At 40.0% G+C, this 16168-nt stretch overlaps 2 protein-coding genes across 14 annotated transcripts in view; one reads left to right on the forward strand and one right to left on the reverse strand.

Annotated features, from left to right (window-relative positions):
- Positions 1-16168, reverse strand: part of neo1a (neogenin 1a) — a 629602-nt gene that overhangs the window by 566843 nt on the left and 46591 nt on the right. The gene's annotated exons all lie outside the window — the stretch shown is intronic.
- Positions 1032-16168, forward strand: part of cln6a (CLN6 transmembrane ER protein a) — an 88482-nt gene continuing 73345 nt past the window's right edge. The window contains exons 1-5 of one of the 3 annotated variants that reach the window (XM_046033358.1): positions 1032-1251; positions 1396-1505; positions 6552-6672; positions 6797-6895; positions 7662-7850. In XM_046033358.1, coding sequence (XP_045889314.1) covers positions 1423-1505; positions 6552-6672; positions 6797-6895; positions 7662-7850 — 492 coding nt within the window. In that variant the 5' untranslated portion in view covers positions 1032-1251; positions 1396-1422. The remainder of the gene's footprint in view (positions 1252-1395; positions 1506-6551; positions 6673-6796; positions 6896-7661; positions 7851-16168) is intronic. The other 2 variants (XM_046033357.1, XM_046033359.1) reach the window with 2 other exon arrangements.

Here is a 16168-nt window from a genome sequence, read left to right on the forward strand (position 1 = left end):
CGTCAGACAGGTTGAAAAGGGTTGATTAAAAGGAATGTAGCAGAGCTGTATGTGCTCTGAATGTCAAATTATGTTTTTCATCGGTCCATGACCAACATGTACTGTGGTCACAGGGTAATTACGCTGCCAATCATGCTTTTATCAGTCTGACAGAAAGCTTGGTCTAATTAAATGCACACATAAGTCAAAGATGATTTTAGACTTTTAGCATTATTCCATTGTGAGCTACATGGAAGGTTTTGGGAGAATATAAGCAAAGTATGTCTCACCATGTGTGTCATTTATAGACTATTAATTGTCGTGGAAATTATATTCCTAATGAGGGATTGAGCAAATAATTGAATTACAACCAACCGTTGTCTTTTAAGAATTTATTAATAAAAGAGAGAATAAATGCATAATGCATAATCATTTACACTGTCTAGGTTTCTATGTTTTCGGGAACAGAAATCCTCTCTCGGCCTTGAATGAACATTCCAGGAGAGGAGAGGAACAAGAGGGGGTAAACACCAAAACAATCTCACCACTCTGACCTAAACCCTAGTAGACTAACATAAGGAGTATAGAAGAAGGAAAGGTTAAAGATAAAAAAAACACAATACATATATATCTATAAGCCATAACAATAATAGTAATAATAATAGTTAGAATAATATTAAAAAATCATACATAAAAGTTTAAATGTCAGAGGACACAATTTTCTGCCATAACTTTTATATTTTACAAAGTAAGATCTTCTGATTACTTTAGTCGGGAGAATTTTATGGATTTAAAGATTTTTTTAATAATGGCTTATGGTACTAACATCTGCAAAAATAGTTTCTACACAACATGAACCATATTTTAGGTTTCTGCTGTCCAGATAAATTTATCGTCTATGACAGTACTCAAAAAGTGAAATGTTTATAATTTATGTTCTTTTGTAATTTGGGTTGAAGATAGTGAATGTGCCTACAAATCACAACTCAGGGATTACTGAGACCTCCTCCGCTTCTAACTCCTCTGCTGCAATTTGATTGGTTGATTAGGCGGACGGGCGGGATCAAGGCGGCAACTAGGAAGTTGAGGTTTGACCATAGGTTTTGACACAAAGATGTTTACATAGTTTAATCGCGTGAACTTTCCATCGTTTGGACCACGGAACGGTCAGGCAGTACCGCTAACAAGACCAACGATAACTAACACGGAACCGAATATGCAGACTGCACGAAAGCGACGAGGCAACGACTCACACACAACAACACAAACTAGGTTTGTACACTTAACAACATTAGGCTGAAGTTACTGTTACGGTTTTAGCCGCTGCTTTGTTGTCAGTGAATTAAAAAAATAGTTCAGAAACTACAGAAATAATTGTATATTAAGAATTTCTTTAACCCCATTTTGCCTCTTCAGTGTCCCCTGTTCTTCGTGTTCGCCTGCATGTGTCCAGAAACACGAATATTGGAGGCGGCGCGACTTCATACAAAGTCAACGGTTGGACGCGCAAATGAAAGCGAACTAAGGTGTAAACGGCTCTAATTGAAAATGTCTCAACTTCAAGGTTAAAGTTAACTCATTTGTTGTCGTGTTTTGTAGCTGTTTGCGGTTAATAAATAGGGAGTGATTACAGAAACACTCCAGCGGCTGCATGTGACCTATATAAATAGATGGCTATGTTGTGCTGCATTCAAGACAACTCGGAAATTTCTGACCTCCAACTAGAAAAACTATCCTGGCACGCCACTTGAAGTCGAATTTCCTACTTGTGAACTCGGAGAAAAAAAATTGTACCCCAACATCACGAATAGTAACTGCCATTGTGTTACAAAATGCCATCATATAAAACCTGTTCCGCATGTATATTGGTGTACAAATGTTTTGCCAATGTTATCTCTAAAAACTCATCTTCTCTTCACAAGAGTTATTCAGTAAAATGTTAGAAACGCCAAAACATTAGAAAACATTAGGAAGTATAATCTACAACATTCTGCCTTTTGAGGATTACCACTTCAGTCACTTGTTTTCATTAAAACGGCCATAAAATTAATTAACACCGAGGCCAGTGCTGCGGGTGCAACTGGGTTTACACTTGACAAAGAGTTTGTCACGGTCACCGTGTATTTCGTTCACTTTCGGTGTCAGGCATAGACTGTATATAAAAAAGTGTCAGGCATCACCATGCACCTGGAAGGCTTTGAGGTTGAAAGTCGGATATTTCTCAGCAGACAGCCTAGTGGTGCATTCACATGCTCCTCGGATGGTCCCATTTCCTGAGTTGTGAAGTCGTTATTCAGATTTCTGTGTTGTCATGTGCTTTTAATAAGTCGGAATGTGGAAACAACATATGGTACTACAGTGCTGTGTTGGATTGTCATTGTCATCGAAGTATGCTGAAACAGTTTCACACTTTCAATTACAAAGTGATTTTTGTCCCAGAGTCGTTACTGCTACACCAGTACATTACCTGAAACCATAGGTGTCATTTACACTGGGGAGGCTGTGGACATGTCTCCATCACTTTTTGAAATGACTGATTTTTGTCCCCATCACTTTTTGATTTTATTGAAAAATAGCTTGCAACAAGAAATGTTAACTAACAAAAGAAATGCTTTTGAGAGAGTTTTTTTTTGCAATGCAATTTAAATATAGAAGAAACAAATGTGCCTTGTCCAAAAAGTAACATAAGCTAAAAAACAACCTACCAGTTACTGCATTATATTGTGTTATATTTTTATATTTTGAATTGTCACCTGCCACCTGAATTTTGTTTTTCCCTTTATATAAATAAAGACATTTCTGCAATATATTGGTGCAGAAAATGTCTCCAGAATGCAGAAAATTAAGAGTTTAATGCTCAAAATCTTCTTGGGGAGGACTCCCAGACCCCACATTCATATAATTTAGCATTGAACATTTCTTCAAAATAGTGTTAAAATATCTTCTCGTCTTGTTCTCGTGAACCCAATACTGTGCATAGTCTCAACCTGTGAGCTAAGAGTATCATCACACCCCTAATCTGAGCCCTTATGTCCCCACCACTTTTTAACCCAAAGAGACGACCTTTCCTGAAACCACTAAAATATTGCTTGTACTGCAAATACTTTCCTAATTAATCTAAGTAACTCTACATGGACAGCAAACTAACAGTTTTAACCTATTAATACCATATTACAAATGACACCTTAGCAAACAATGTATATGCAATATGTCATTTTGCACCATCAATCAAACATTTCTAACAGTCAACCATGTTTCTACGTGTATGACATCAACAACTCTACAACTTGTGGAGCAAAATTTACTCAAGCTCGAGTTGTTGTTCTGACTTCAGGGGGCATTCCTGTGAATTTTCCCAGTAGGGAAATAATTTCCCCATTACTCTGACACCACATGAATGCACAGTTTGGCCTTTTTGCTGCTGGTCCTACAATCAATTGGCTGAACCAGCAATGCTGGGTGAATGAGGGCTCAGTACATGTACGTGCAGCTAATGTTGAGAGGCATTTCACTGTATTTTATTGTTTTGCCAATTAACTTTGGAAGAGTTCTGCTGGTGTCTGTTTTAGGTTGAGTTGTGGGCCCATGGAAGCTGTAAATAGCTGTATTTCCTTCCTGGTTATATACAGTTAATGCTTGGGAAACTAATAGGCTCTTTTATGACCTCACTATGCATGTAGGTGCACAGCTATGCAGCAAGCTACACACCTCCAGTAGAGGTTACAGCAGTTGGCCTTTGAGATTGTAACTGGAAGCAACTGTGAAACTGTTAAAATAGTACTGAACAACAAACTGTATGATTCTACATTAAAACGACTGAAAACGCAGAGCTAGGACCCGTTCAGGTGCACTGGGCATGCTCGTGCCAGTGTAAACATAAAGTAGATGGTCTATTCCGTAGTTACATAAGATTTGGCGAAAGAATAAATAAATACAGACTAACTTAAGCATCAGACCAGTTTTTTTTTTTGTTGTTGCATGGATCAATAACAAGCTGGGACTTGTTGCGTTTTTTTCAGATTTTGAGAAAGGAGAGGCTGGATCCGATGAAAATTAACAAGAAAATTTAATAAAAAATAGGTGAATACAAGATGGCATTACAGAACAAACAACAAAACAAAAAACACTGCAGTGGACTGGAAAGTTGTTCCTCTTTTCAGATTTACAGCTTACAGTCCTGATTCTCGCAAAATGAATTGTTAATATCCTCCAGGTATGTGGGCGGGTCTTTTCCTCCAAATGGCCCAGGACCATATCCATTGGTCGTTTGGTCACTTCTTCGTCACCCAATTAGGAAGGGTGTACCTTACTGCTCTATGTTACTTTTGGTCGAAAAGAGCGCCAATTCCCAGACGTGAAACCCCCTTCAATCTACAGGAATAAACAGTCTTTTGCTCTAAACTAATCATGGAGAACAACAGGGCTTGTCTACAAAATGGTTGACACCCTATCTTAAGTGTCAATGAAACAGTCAAAAAACTGTCCTTCTGGCACTAAACAAAGAGGTGTCCGTCTTCTTTACATTACAAAGAGGATACAAACAATGGTTTAATCAACATTCTAATGCAATCGTTTGGCCTAAAATCCTGCAGGTTTACATTTGAAGGAAAGCACTGAAACACTGGAGTACATTAAGTTTGTTGTAACTTTTTAAAACTCAACAGACTGTTACTTAATGTAACACGGGAGTGTGGCGTCAGAAAACAGACTGGTTAGTCGTTGCAAAGTAAATACGGCGACATGCACAGTACAAGTGTAGGCAGATGAGTGTTATTTGCACGGTACAGAATAATTTAATAAAAATATGATGTTAGCAGCATCGTGTTTCTGCTTTGCAAGACCCAATCAGAGAGCCGAGCGTGAGCGGCTGCGTCATCGTTTCTAAAGTCCTCCGTTTTGTCCCGTCTTCACTAAAACGCCCTCCAGACGTCTTCGTATTAATTCGAAGACCTTAGTAAATAAGGGAAGGACACCTGAGGGATTGGCTAAAGTAAAGTAAATTTTTAAACAGAGATTTTAGTATATAATTATACGGTAATTTAGTTTTAACAAATGTAACAAAATGCCAGCTCTAACAAATGAGACGGGCAGGGAAACATGCTACCAGGAAAAATAAGACAATTTTAAATAAACTATAAAAAAAATCAACCTGATTCAAGGTGGTGCCAGGGGAGAGGACGCCTTCAGACTACCAGGATGGGGCAGGTCTTCTATAAGCTGGAGACAGTGGCCAGTAGTGCAACTAATGACTATTTTTATTGTTGATCATTTTTCTTGATTAATTGATTAGTTGTTTGTTCTGTAAAATGGTTACAAATATTGATCAGTGTTTCCCAAAGCCCAAGATGATGTACTTAAATGTGTGTTTTTTGTCCACAATATAAAGATAATCAGTTTACTGACATAGAGGAGTAAAGAAACGAGAAAATATTTACATTTAAGAAGCTGGAATCAGAGAATTTTGAGTTTATTTTCTTGAAATATTACTCAAACAGATTAATCAATGATAGTCTGCGATTAATTTAATAGTTGACAACTAATTGATTAATTGTTGCAGCTGTAGTGGCCAGTGATCTCCAGTTCCTTGATGGCCTCCAGTTCCAGTTCAGAGTGAGGAACATAAACCTTGGCCATCAGCCACTGTGTGATCAGTGGCAGGGGACTCTGGACAACACATTAGCAACTATATTAACCCTTCCTTTAACATGACATATCCGAAAAATCAGATTGGTGTGGATATTTGAATGACAAGAGAGACAGTTTAATGCAGACATGGAGGTTGACAACTCTAATATTAATCCAAATCTCTTCTGCTGGTGTTCCTTTTGCATGAGGGCTGAATGACCCACAGTGCATTCAGCTACACCCAGCCTTTTGAATATGTCAGCAAATCCACAGTTTGGTGGTGCAAACATCATCTGACTGTGAAGGTTCTCAGTCATCCAGGTCATAGTTATCCAAGGAAGGTTAAAATCAAGGGCATCTAAGAGACTTCTTCAGTTCTGACTGTCTGGTAGGGAAACTCACCTATTTAACCTCTGTAGGGTTGTTGTGAAGATGATTCGTTCGTGCTCCTGGATGTTATAACGACAGCTGTTATGGTCGTTGGAGCCACCGGAGGCCAAGTCTGAACAGCCATCACTGGCTTCCTCACCTGCGGCCATAAGTGATCGTTGTTTAGTTTCCTGGGAAGTGATGGAAGGACAGCATTACAAGTGGGGGATTTTTACAATAGTGCTGTGTTTTAACCATGAACGTAAAAGTGTAGGACTGTAAATATAGTTATATTGTGCATATCCTCCCTTACCCTCTTTTATATATGTACCAGTGTCTGCTAAAATATATGAACACAGAAAGGTTTATTTTAATTTTCACAAGATGTGTATATGCCCATTTTGTATACACATGACATGATAACTAACTAACATTTAAAGTAGACAATACTAAACCTTACTTTACTGCAGTACTCCCAACGTGTCTATTAAACGCTCAGCCTCTGTGCCGCTGCCCTTTGCTTTTATAATGTTGCTTTATTACAGTGACTTACATCCACTGTAAATGTGTGTTGACAGCACTCCTGGTGGTTTTAAGGAAAATGTGACACAGCAGAAAAGTCAGCGCTTCCACTTTGACCTGTGGTTCTGTCTGACTCTGCAGAACTGGATATTGGACTTTGGAAGGCCTATCGTAATGGTAATGAGGCTCATTGCACGTTTCACTTCATCTCTACCATATGCAGTTTTTAAAATCATACAATGGATGGTTACATCCCATATCTTGGAGCAACCAAATAGTTTCTTGGTATCATATGTCTTAGATCATCCTTCCTCTGGAGTGGTTTCCTCTGAACAAGCCCAGTGCTGGAGACTATTTCCACATGGCCTACAATGTCATAACACCATTCCTAATGCTCAAGGTAAGCCATAATACAACAAAGTGCTTTGGTGATTGTGAAAGAGAATCTTCAGAATGAGCGTTATTTTTCTTTTCTTCTCAATATCCGAATGATTCAGCCACAAAGGTGATTGAACAGAACTTTACATTTTAAAAACAGGCCCACCATGGATATCACCAGAACAAAACAATAAAAACCCTGTCCCTTTTATGTGAATGTAGTCATAATGTAGCTGAACGGGCAAACCCAAGGTTAAGTGAGCCCGTTGATTACCAGCTTTATGAGACGTCAATCCAACATGTTAATGGGTACTGTAACTCTAAGCTGCCTGACTAAGTGATAGAGGCCCCTTTTGGTTTTAGTAGATATCAAAATTGCTTCAGTTAAAATTTTTCTTGCTGATTTTTCTAAAGCTAAATGGACACTTGACACAAAGGAATAAGTTAGCCCTGATTTTCAAGGTACATTGGTGAGGTTCTTGAACAAAACCACAAAGATCTGGAGATTGATTCCTGAATGTCTACAGTCTGCCACATCACAGCAATGACAAGAACTGCAGAGCATAGAGAGTTACATATCTGAAATATAACTTCTTAAGGGATGGAGGTCATGCCTGCGATTGTGTCATTAAACCTGGATCAAGCTACTTGCTATGTATTATACACATGTGCAATTGCCACTGATTCCACATGATGTAACCCAAATAGTTAAAAAGTAGTAATGGATCATTTCTTTGAAGACACAATTGGTATCCTATAAAGCATGCGTGTGTTGTTGCTCTGTTCAGCTGATTGAGCGCAGTCCCAGGGCGCTTCCTCGCTCTGCTGTCTACCTCTGTATCATCACGTTTGTTATGGGAGCGAGCATCCACCTGGTGGGAGACTCCATCAACCACCGGCTCATTCTGAGTGGCTACCAGCTCCACCTGTCAGTCAGAGAGAACCCCATCATCAAAGACCTCAGACCTGCCTCTCTGGTAAGTATCGACACTGCTCAGACAGAGCACTTAATCATCACAGTGTAACATCAAGTCAGTTAAAATTCAGGGATATCAGTCTGTCCAGTTAGAAATCATAAGCAATTGTGAATCAATGTCACCTGTTTTGATGCAAATGAAAGTAATAACAGGTGCACAGGAGAGGCAAAAGAAAGACAACTCCCACAAAGGTAATGTGTTTGCAGGGTGTGGCCACAGACAAATGCTCTCTCATGTAGGACTAAAGTTACGATACGGCTGTGTTAAAACTATAACTTAGCACAACATCACTCCGCTGTAATAACGGTATGCTTTTTTAAATGTCACAATTAACAAAATAGCTATATAATGTCAGTCCAGTGACTGTTATCGGACAGCCGACCTGCCTCTCATTCTCTGGCACCAGCAGTCACTCAGCCTGCCGAATGAACGAAAGACTGAGGAGGACCCATGTGAGCGGTGAACGAGCAGTTCATTCCTGCTCCACAGTAGGAGCTGTCACGTGACAAATGAACGGCTCAGACCTAGAGACCCACAGTCGTGAAGTCAGTTCTGTTTCCTGTGCTGACGGAGCCCATGCAGCTGCTGTGTGACGAGTGAATGTAAGAGTCCAAGATCCTTCACGCATGCGTGAAAATGAACAAATCACTCACTGAGACTAACCGTTCCTCCCGAGTCATACACGATTAGGTCTTATCAACGAAACGTTCATTGAACGACACATCACTATTTACCTGAGGTGTAGGTGTGTGTGAGTGTGGGGAGAAGCGATTTCCGAGGCAGGTGCAAAGCATACTTAAAAACAATAATATGAATGTTCGCGGTCATTAAAACTTGCTTTCACAGGGTGGTATAATGTGATAATGTGAAAATTTGACGATATGATGTTACGGCCCAACCAGGGCTGGACTGGGACAAAAAATCGGCCCTGGCAATTTTGGCCCAGGCGGCCCACCAAAATCGGTGGGACATCCCTCACCAATACACCATTCTTGCTTTTAAGGGCTTAGATTAGGGGTTTGACAAAACTCTTAGCCCGTGAGACTTGACACTGCACAAATAGTGTGGCCATGACAACAAGACAACAATATATTTTAATAGGCCTAGTATTTGGGGAAAAAAAGTATTGATGAAATAGTTGATAGGGGGGTATGGGGGTACTCCCCCAGAAGATTTTAAACATTAAACACTTAATTTCCTGCATTCTAGAGACACCCTCAAACCCTCACCTTATTATGCCATTTGTCAAACTGGACCCTATAAATCATTGAACTAGATTTTAATTATTAAATACATTTATTATGATTTTTATAATTACTAATAATATTTTAAGAAAAAGATTTAAGATGGGGGTCTGGGGGTGCTGCCCCTGAAAAATGTGGGCTTTAAACACTTCACTTCCTGCATTCTGGTGAATTTCTCTGCACCAATTCATTGAGGAAATGTCTTTATTTATATAAGAGGAAACACAAAATTCAGATGACAATTCAAAAAATAAAAATATAGTGTAATATAGTGCTGTAAGGCTCTCAGGCATTCTGTATTGCTGTCAAATATGTTTTTATTTTATTTCATCTCTGCTGAGTCAACACACATGACTGAAGTAACCTAAAGTCTTTAAATGTGCACGTTGCATCTTTTCACCTCAATGATGAATGAATGAATTTTAATTCAGTTATAAACCCCTGCACCTTAATAGCTCCTATGTTTCAGCAGCTTTTCTGCTCATGTTTAAAACGTTCTGCACATTAAAAATGTCTCCACATATCAGTGTTCTCTGACATTTGCAGAATAACAATTTGAGATATAATATTAGGAGATATAATGAGAATGAAGTCATTATATTTTAACAAAATCTACCTGCCCCACTGCTGTGCATTACCCTGCGTTACTTATTTACTTATTACTCTGCTGATATGGTATTAGACTGCTACCCCCTTTAGACCGTCTGACAGACGAGCTCACTGCTCTTCATCAGAGGTAGAAAACCAAAACTGAAAACGCTTGTGATCCGACAGAAATATCACCACACATCCACACACATGTTCACTTCAGCACCTCTGATAAAGTGCAGCTCACAGCCGCTTCAGAAGGAATTAAGCATCCTGGAGCAGAGAGACAGTCAAACAGAGCAAAGGGTCTCTAAGGAGGGGGGCAGAGACAGCAGAGAGAGCGACAGGCGTCTGTGTCGTGGTCAGGTGTGTCATGTTATTCACTACTTTGTGGCGACTGTTAACCATTTGACGCTGACCGACAACATTTATATTTAAATGTTTTGATTACAATTTTGCTCGGGACAAATTAGTAGTCGCTGACAAGCCCTGAAGCTGTGAGCAATGCGCTCTCTCTCTCTCTCTTTTTCTCTCTGTCTCTGCAGGCAGGTAGTAACGGCTGGGGGTCACGTTCCATGAACTTCAAACAAAATGTAGCAATAGTATTGCGAGTAGAGCTGCGAGACAGCCTGAGTGATGAGGATATTGCATATGGAAAATATTTTTATGTTGTTGAGTTACATCAGGGTTACTGTCAAATCATTCGGGGCTAATGCCAAAAATGACCTGGCGACGCTGTTGGTGGGTAGCCTACATGTCCCCAGCATCCCCAGTGTAAATCACCCTCCCTCCCTGCTCCCTCCCTACAGGTTGAGCTACTCCTGCTTACCGCTTCACCTCCGCTCTCCTCCTGTTCACCATCTCCCTCAGTCACTCGCTAACACAGCCTCCTCCTCCAGAGGAGGAGCTTTCCTTTACTCTTTCCTTTACTCTTTCAAGTGCCTGTGCCTGCTCTATGCACGGTACTGCAGCTGATGTTGAAACTACTGCAGCCCCGGTAGCCAACATATCGGTTGTTTTTGCGCAATTAGTGGCCTCCGTCTTAAGTTTTTTTTGCACTTATTCTAGAAGTGCATTTGTGAAGTCAGACACAGAAGTTGAACAAGAAGGTCTGGCTCGCAGTCTCCTCTGTAATTCATCCCAAAGGTGTCCCATCGGCTTGTGGTCAGGACTCTGTGCAGGCCAGTTAAGTTCCTCCACACTAAACTCGCTCATCCATGTCTTTATGGACCTTGCTTTGTGCCCTGGTGCGCAGTCATATTTGAACAGGAAGGAGCCATCCCCAAACTGTTTCCACAAAGCTGGGAGCATGAAATAGTCCAAAATGTCTTGGCATGCAAAGGGGCCAAGCCTAACCCCGGAAAAACAACCCCTCACACCATACAGGTGCTGGTCATATAATTAGAATATCATCAAGAAGTTGATTTATTTCAGTAATTCCATTCAAAAAGTGAAACTTGTATACTGTATGTATGTATACATTCATTCCACACAGACTGATATATTTCAAGTGTTCATTCCTTTTAATTTTGATGATCATAACTGACAACTAATGAAAACCCCAAAATCAGTATCTCAGAAAATTAGAATATTGTGAAAAGGTTCAATATTGAAGACACCTGGTGCCACACTCTAATCAGCTAATTAACTCAAAACACCTGCAAAGGCCTTTAAATGGTCTCTCAGTCTAGTTCTGTAGGCTACACAATCATGGGGAAGACTGCTGACTTGACACCTGTCCAAAAGACGACCATTGACACCTTGCACAAGGAGGCCAAGACACAGAAGGTCATTGCTAAAGAGGCTGGCTGTTCACAGAGCTCTGTGTCCAAGCACATTAATATAGAGGCGAAGGGAAGGACAAGATGTGGTAGAATAGAAAAAAGTGTACAAGCAATAGGGATAACCGCACCCTGGAGAGGATTGTGAAACAAAACCCATTCAAAAATGTGGGGGAGATTCACAAAGAGTGGACTGCAGCTGGAGTCAGTGCTTCAAGAACCACCACTCACAGACGTATGCAAGACGTTGGTTTCAGCTGTCGCATTCCTTGTGTCAAGCCACTCTTGAACAAGACACAGCGTGAGAAGCGTCTCGCCTGGGCTAAAGACAAAAAGGACTGGACTGTTGCTGAGTGGTCCAAAGTTATGCTCTCTGAAAGTAAATTTTGCATTTCATTTGGAAATCAAGGTCCCAGAGTCTGGAGGAAGAGAGGAGAGGCACAGAATCCATGTTGCTTGAAGTCCAGTGTAAAGTTTCCACAGTCAGTAATGGTTTGGGGTGCCATGTCATCTGCTGGTGTTGGTCCACTGTGTTTTCTGAGGTCCAAGGTCAACGCAGATGTCTACCAGGAAGTTTTAGAGCACTTCATGCTTCCTGCTGCTGACCAACTTTATGGAGATGCACATTTGCAGATTTCATTTTCCAGCAGGACTTGGCACCTGCACACAGTGCCAAAGCTACCAGTACCTGGTTTAAGGACCATGGTATCCCTGTTCTTAATTGGCCAGCAAACTCGCCTGACCATAACCCTATAGAAAATCTATGTGGGTATTGTGAAGAGGAAGATGCGATACGCCAGACCCAACAATGCAGAAGAGCTGAAGGCCACTATCAGAGCAACCTGGGCTCTCATAACACCTGAGCAGTGCTACAGACTGATCGACTCCATGCCACGCCGCATTGCTGCAGTAATTCAGGCAAAAGGAGCCCCAACTAAGTATTGAGTGCTGTACATGCTCATACTTTTCATGTTCATGCTTTTCAGTTGGCCAACATTTCTAAAAATCCTTTTTTGTATTGGTCTTAAGTAATATTCAAATTTTCTGAGATTTTCATTAGTTGTCAGTTTTAAACATCACAATTAAATGACAAACATTTGAAATACATCAGTCTGTGTGTAATGAATGAATATAATATTCAAGTTTCACATTTTGAATGGAATTACTGAAATAAATCAACTTTTTGATGATATTCTAATTATATGATCAGCACCTGTACATTAAAGGCAAACTAAAGACATAAGTCACAATGACAAACTGAAGTATAGGAGAGTCTAGATGGATAGGTGAAAAATGCATCTCTTCTTCACTCTTTTTCCCATTTGTTACAGAACTTCATCAGAGTTAGTGTGGCCAGTATAGTATTCTTTTAGGAGTTGATGCCAGGAACAATGCCTGACATGCCTGAGGGAGGTAGCTATGATCTGGGATACCACAACCCACCGATTCTGGTATTCTTAGCGTTCCACACAGCAGTTGATGAAATGAGGGTTTGGGGCCAAGCCGTAAAGGGATGGACAAAATGATTGGGCCGCCTAGCGCACACTGGCTGTCCTGCGCTGGCACCAACTCAACTGGCAGATTAAAAGAGGAAAGGATCCAATTTTTTCAGCTCACAGTTCTCTGTCATCCTGTCTGCTCGCTGCCATTGTAAAACTCTGGAGGCCCGGAGAAAACATGACGGGGTCACAGGCGGGGCTGAGTCACTGCAAAGACATCAGCTTTGATTTCACTGAATACTGCCAGAAAATGTCATTCTAATACAAATGTCAGTCTCTCTTTAATCAGATAAAGAAACAGAGCCTACTCAAATGAGTTGCTGGTTAATAGGATTAGCAAATGCTTTGAGCACAAGAGTCCGGCAAAATATCAAATTTAAACAACCATGTCCAATGTGCAGGACTCCAATCTGCAGGGTTTTTTGATTCTGACTCTGTTATGTCATTGCACTCTGACTATTTAGTAACATGCAACAGTATAACAGTAATTAATGCGTACCTAATCCCTTTTTCTCAACAACCACACAACCTGACCCCTGTTTTGCACTGTGAGTCTCAAGCTCAATCCAAGACCACCTTGGAGACAGACTCTTGCTGCAGCCAATTACACTTAGAACCAGTTACACAACTAAAAGTGTTAACAATAAACCGGTCAGAGTGCAAGTTAAAAATGTTCAACGCTCTGCAATTTGCTCAGACAAAAAAAATCTATTTGAAGGCATGGACTAAATGAATGGAACATTTTACATCTCAAAGTATTGTTACAAGTGTTAGTTAAACCACTAGGTAAGGTGAGAACAAAGCTCTGAGCTGTGCTTCTGAAGAAGAATCCAACAAATTAAAATTTTGTGTATTTTAAAAAGGGACAAAAGGCAGTAGTGGAGATTAAAATAAGAGGGATTGTTTGGCTTGTAGAGAACTCTACCACCTTTCTTTGTTAAACTTAGTCGGTGTCTGTTGAGCAGACAAATGGCTCCTCTAAAAAGTAGGGAAATAGCTCTCCAATGTTGAGTGATGCTTAACAATGCACTCATTAGTATGGCATACATCAAAGTTAAGAACATTTACATTTGGGAGCCATGTTTCTGAAATATACATATGCTTATATCTACCATGACTGTGCATATAAACAGAGTACAGATGTAATCAAAACGTGTTGTTAATGATCAAATTAGTGATTTAAAATGTATAAATGAAAATGTTACCTAATTATAAATCCACTGCTGTAGAAACAGATTAATGAATAAATAAACAAAGTGAAGGCCACCAAAATGTGTCTCATCATGGAAGAGAAAGTACCACTGGTTCATATATCACTTGAAGAATGGAATGCAAGACAGAGCTTCCAAGGGATGAGTGTGTCTAAGAGGGGACCGAGATCCATGAGGGATTGGGTAGACGGGGAAACCTCTCTCACCTCCCCTGGTTGTGATAATTAACCAGCACTGATTGAGGCTCAAATTCCCCCTCTTATCAGCCTCCCCACGGGCCCACGTTGAAGGATTGGCCCGCTGAGACGACAGCAACACAGACGAACATACTGTGCGAGCTGGTTTAGAGACGTGGGTACAGTGTGAGGGAACATCAAAAACACCTCCTCACGGTGAATAATTGGAAAGCAAAATAGCCAGAAACAGCACGTGTCTTGGGCTAAATGGGTACCCACAGAGCAGTCAGACTAAATGTTAAAACCATCACTTAATGTCAGTATTTGAGAATTGGGCTAACCTTTTCTTGTTGTTAGAGAAAGCCTACTAAACATCTCACTATGGCGGCAGATGCCATTATCTGAGGTTTTTGAGCAAAATGCTCTTCAAATTGAACTCAAGCAAACTATCAGGCGCTGAGACAAACTACACACTTAAAATACTGCTAGGAAATAAACACACAACAATGTCCCTTGTAGGTGAGAAATTTTCTGATGTGACACTAAATTAAGAAAAGAGGAAACCCACAAGACATTAAAGCATCATTAAAATAAAAAAGAATTTAATAGTATATAGCAAATACAAATGAAGCGATAACACAGATATATTGGAAAAATGCTGAAATCCACTATAGACCTTGTGACTAGAAATTTTAGTAAGTGTTTCCATGCAGCGATGAGTTGAATCTGATACAGTGGTAAAGTCAGCTAGCAGTGGGCAAACATGGCCAGGAAGTAGTCGACAAACTGGGCAGATTGAACAGAGTTCCTCCTTTCTCCATGAACAACAACAGATGAGATAGTCATCTGAGACGGGAAAGCACATTCATCTTGCCACCCACCAGCTCCACCCTGTCCCCACTAAACCTGATACAAAAGAAAATCATGTGGCTATAATGAGATATCCTATAGATTTTTTAATGAAACACAATATTGCATTCTCTTGCCCCTGGTTTTTTGCTATCACACTCCCTCACACAAGCACATAGACATACAGAGGGAAGAAAAATCAATATAATCCAGTATGCCTTGCAAAGTCAAACACCGAGCAATTTATCAGCATTGGATTTCAAAGTCTGGGTCTTTGCCTATTTCGTCCTTGACTGCTGTCATTTTTGTGCTTTTATATTTTATTTTTTTAAATTACAAGAGAAAAGAACTGAAAGGGTTGCATACAGTACACTTTCCCCACAGAGGGTGGTAACAGCTAAGTGCAGCATTTGGTATGAAGAGCTGAGGATGAAAGTGCTGTGCACACTGGACAAATCTACCACAGGTCATATCCCGTCATTCAGCTGATCACAGAAACAGCTCAGGCTTCCTTTGAGCGGTCAAGTGTGGCCAATCTTCCTCTGATAAGTTTGCTGCCAATTACCAGCCCCAGACACAAAAACATTTTAAACTATCTCAATTTCTCCCCTTGTTAAGATAAGCATCTGCATGCAAATTCTGCTAATTACAACAAGGACGCTGAGTCACAGTCACTCCATTTCAAATTCCCTATGAACATTTACAGACTATTACACAGGCCAATTATTGGCATATAAACATAAATTATAGATTAAATGTCCTCCTGAAAAAAAGAATAGAAATTCCCAAAGTCTTGACATCGTCTCCTATTTGTATCCTCTCCCTCACACATGACTCTTCGTCCGCTATATATATATATACATATATATATATATATATATACACATATATATACACACATATATATATATATACACATATATATACACACATATATATATACACATATATATACATATACATATATATA

This window comes from Micropterus dolomieu, linkage group LG20 (assembly GCF_021292245.1).
Source record: "Micropterus dolomieu isolate WLL.071019.BEF.003 ecotype Adirondacks linkage group LG20, ASM2129224v1, whole genome shotgun sequence".
Taxonomy (NCBI): domain Eukaryota; kingdom Metazoa; phylum Chordata; class Actinopteri; order Centrarchiformes; family Centrarchidae; genus Micropterus; species Micropterus dolomieu.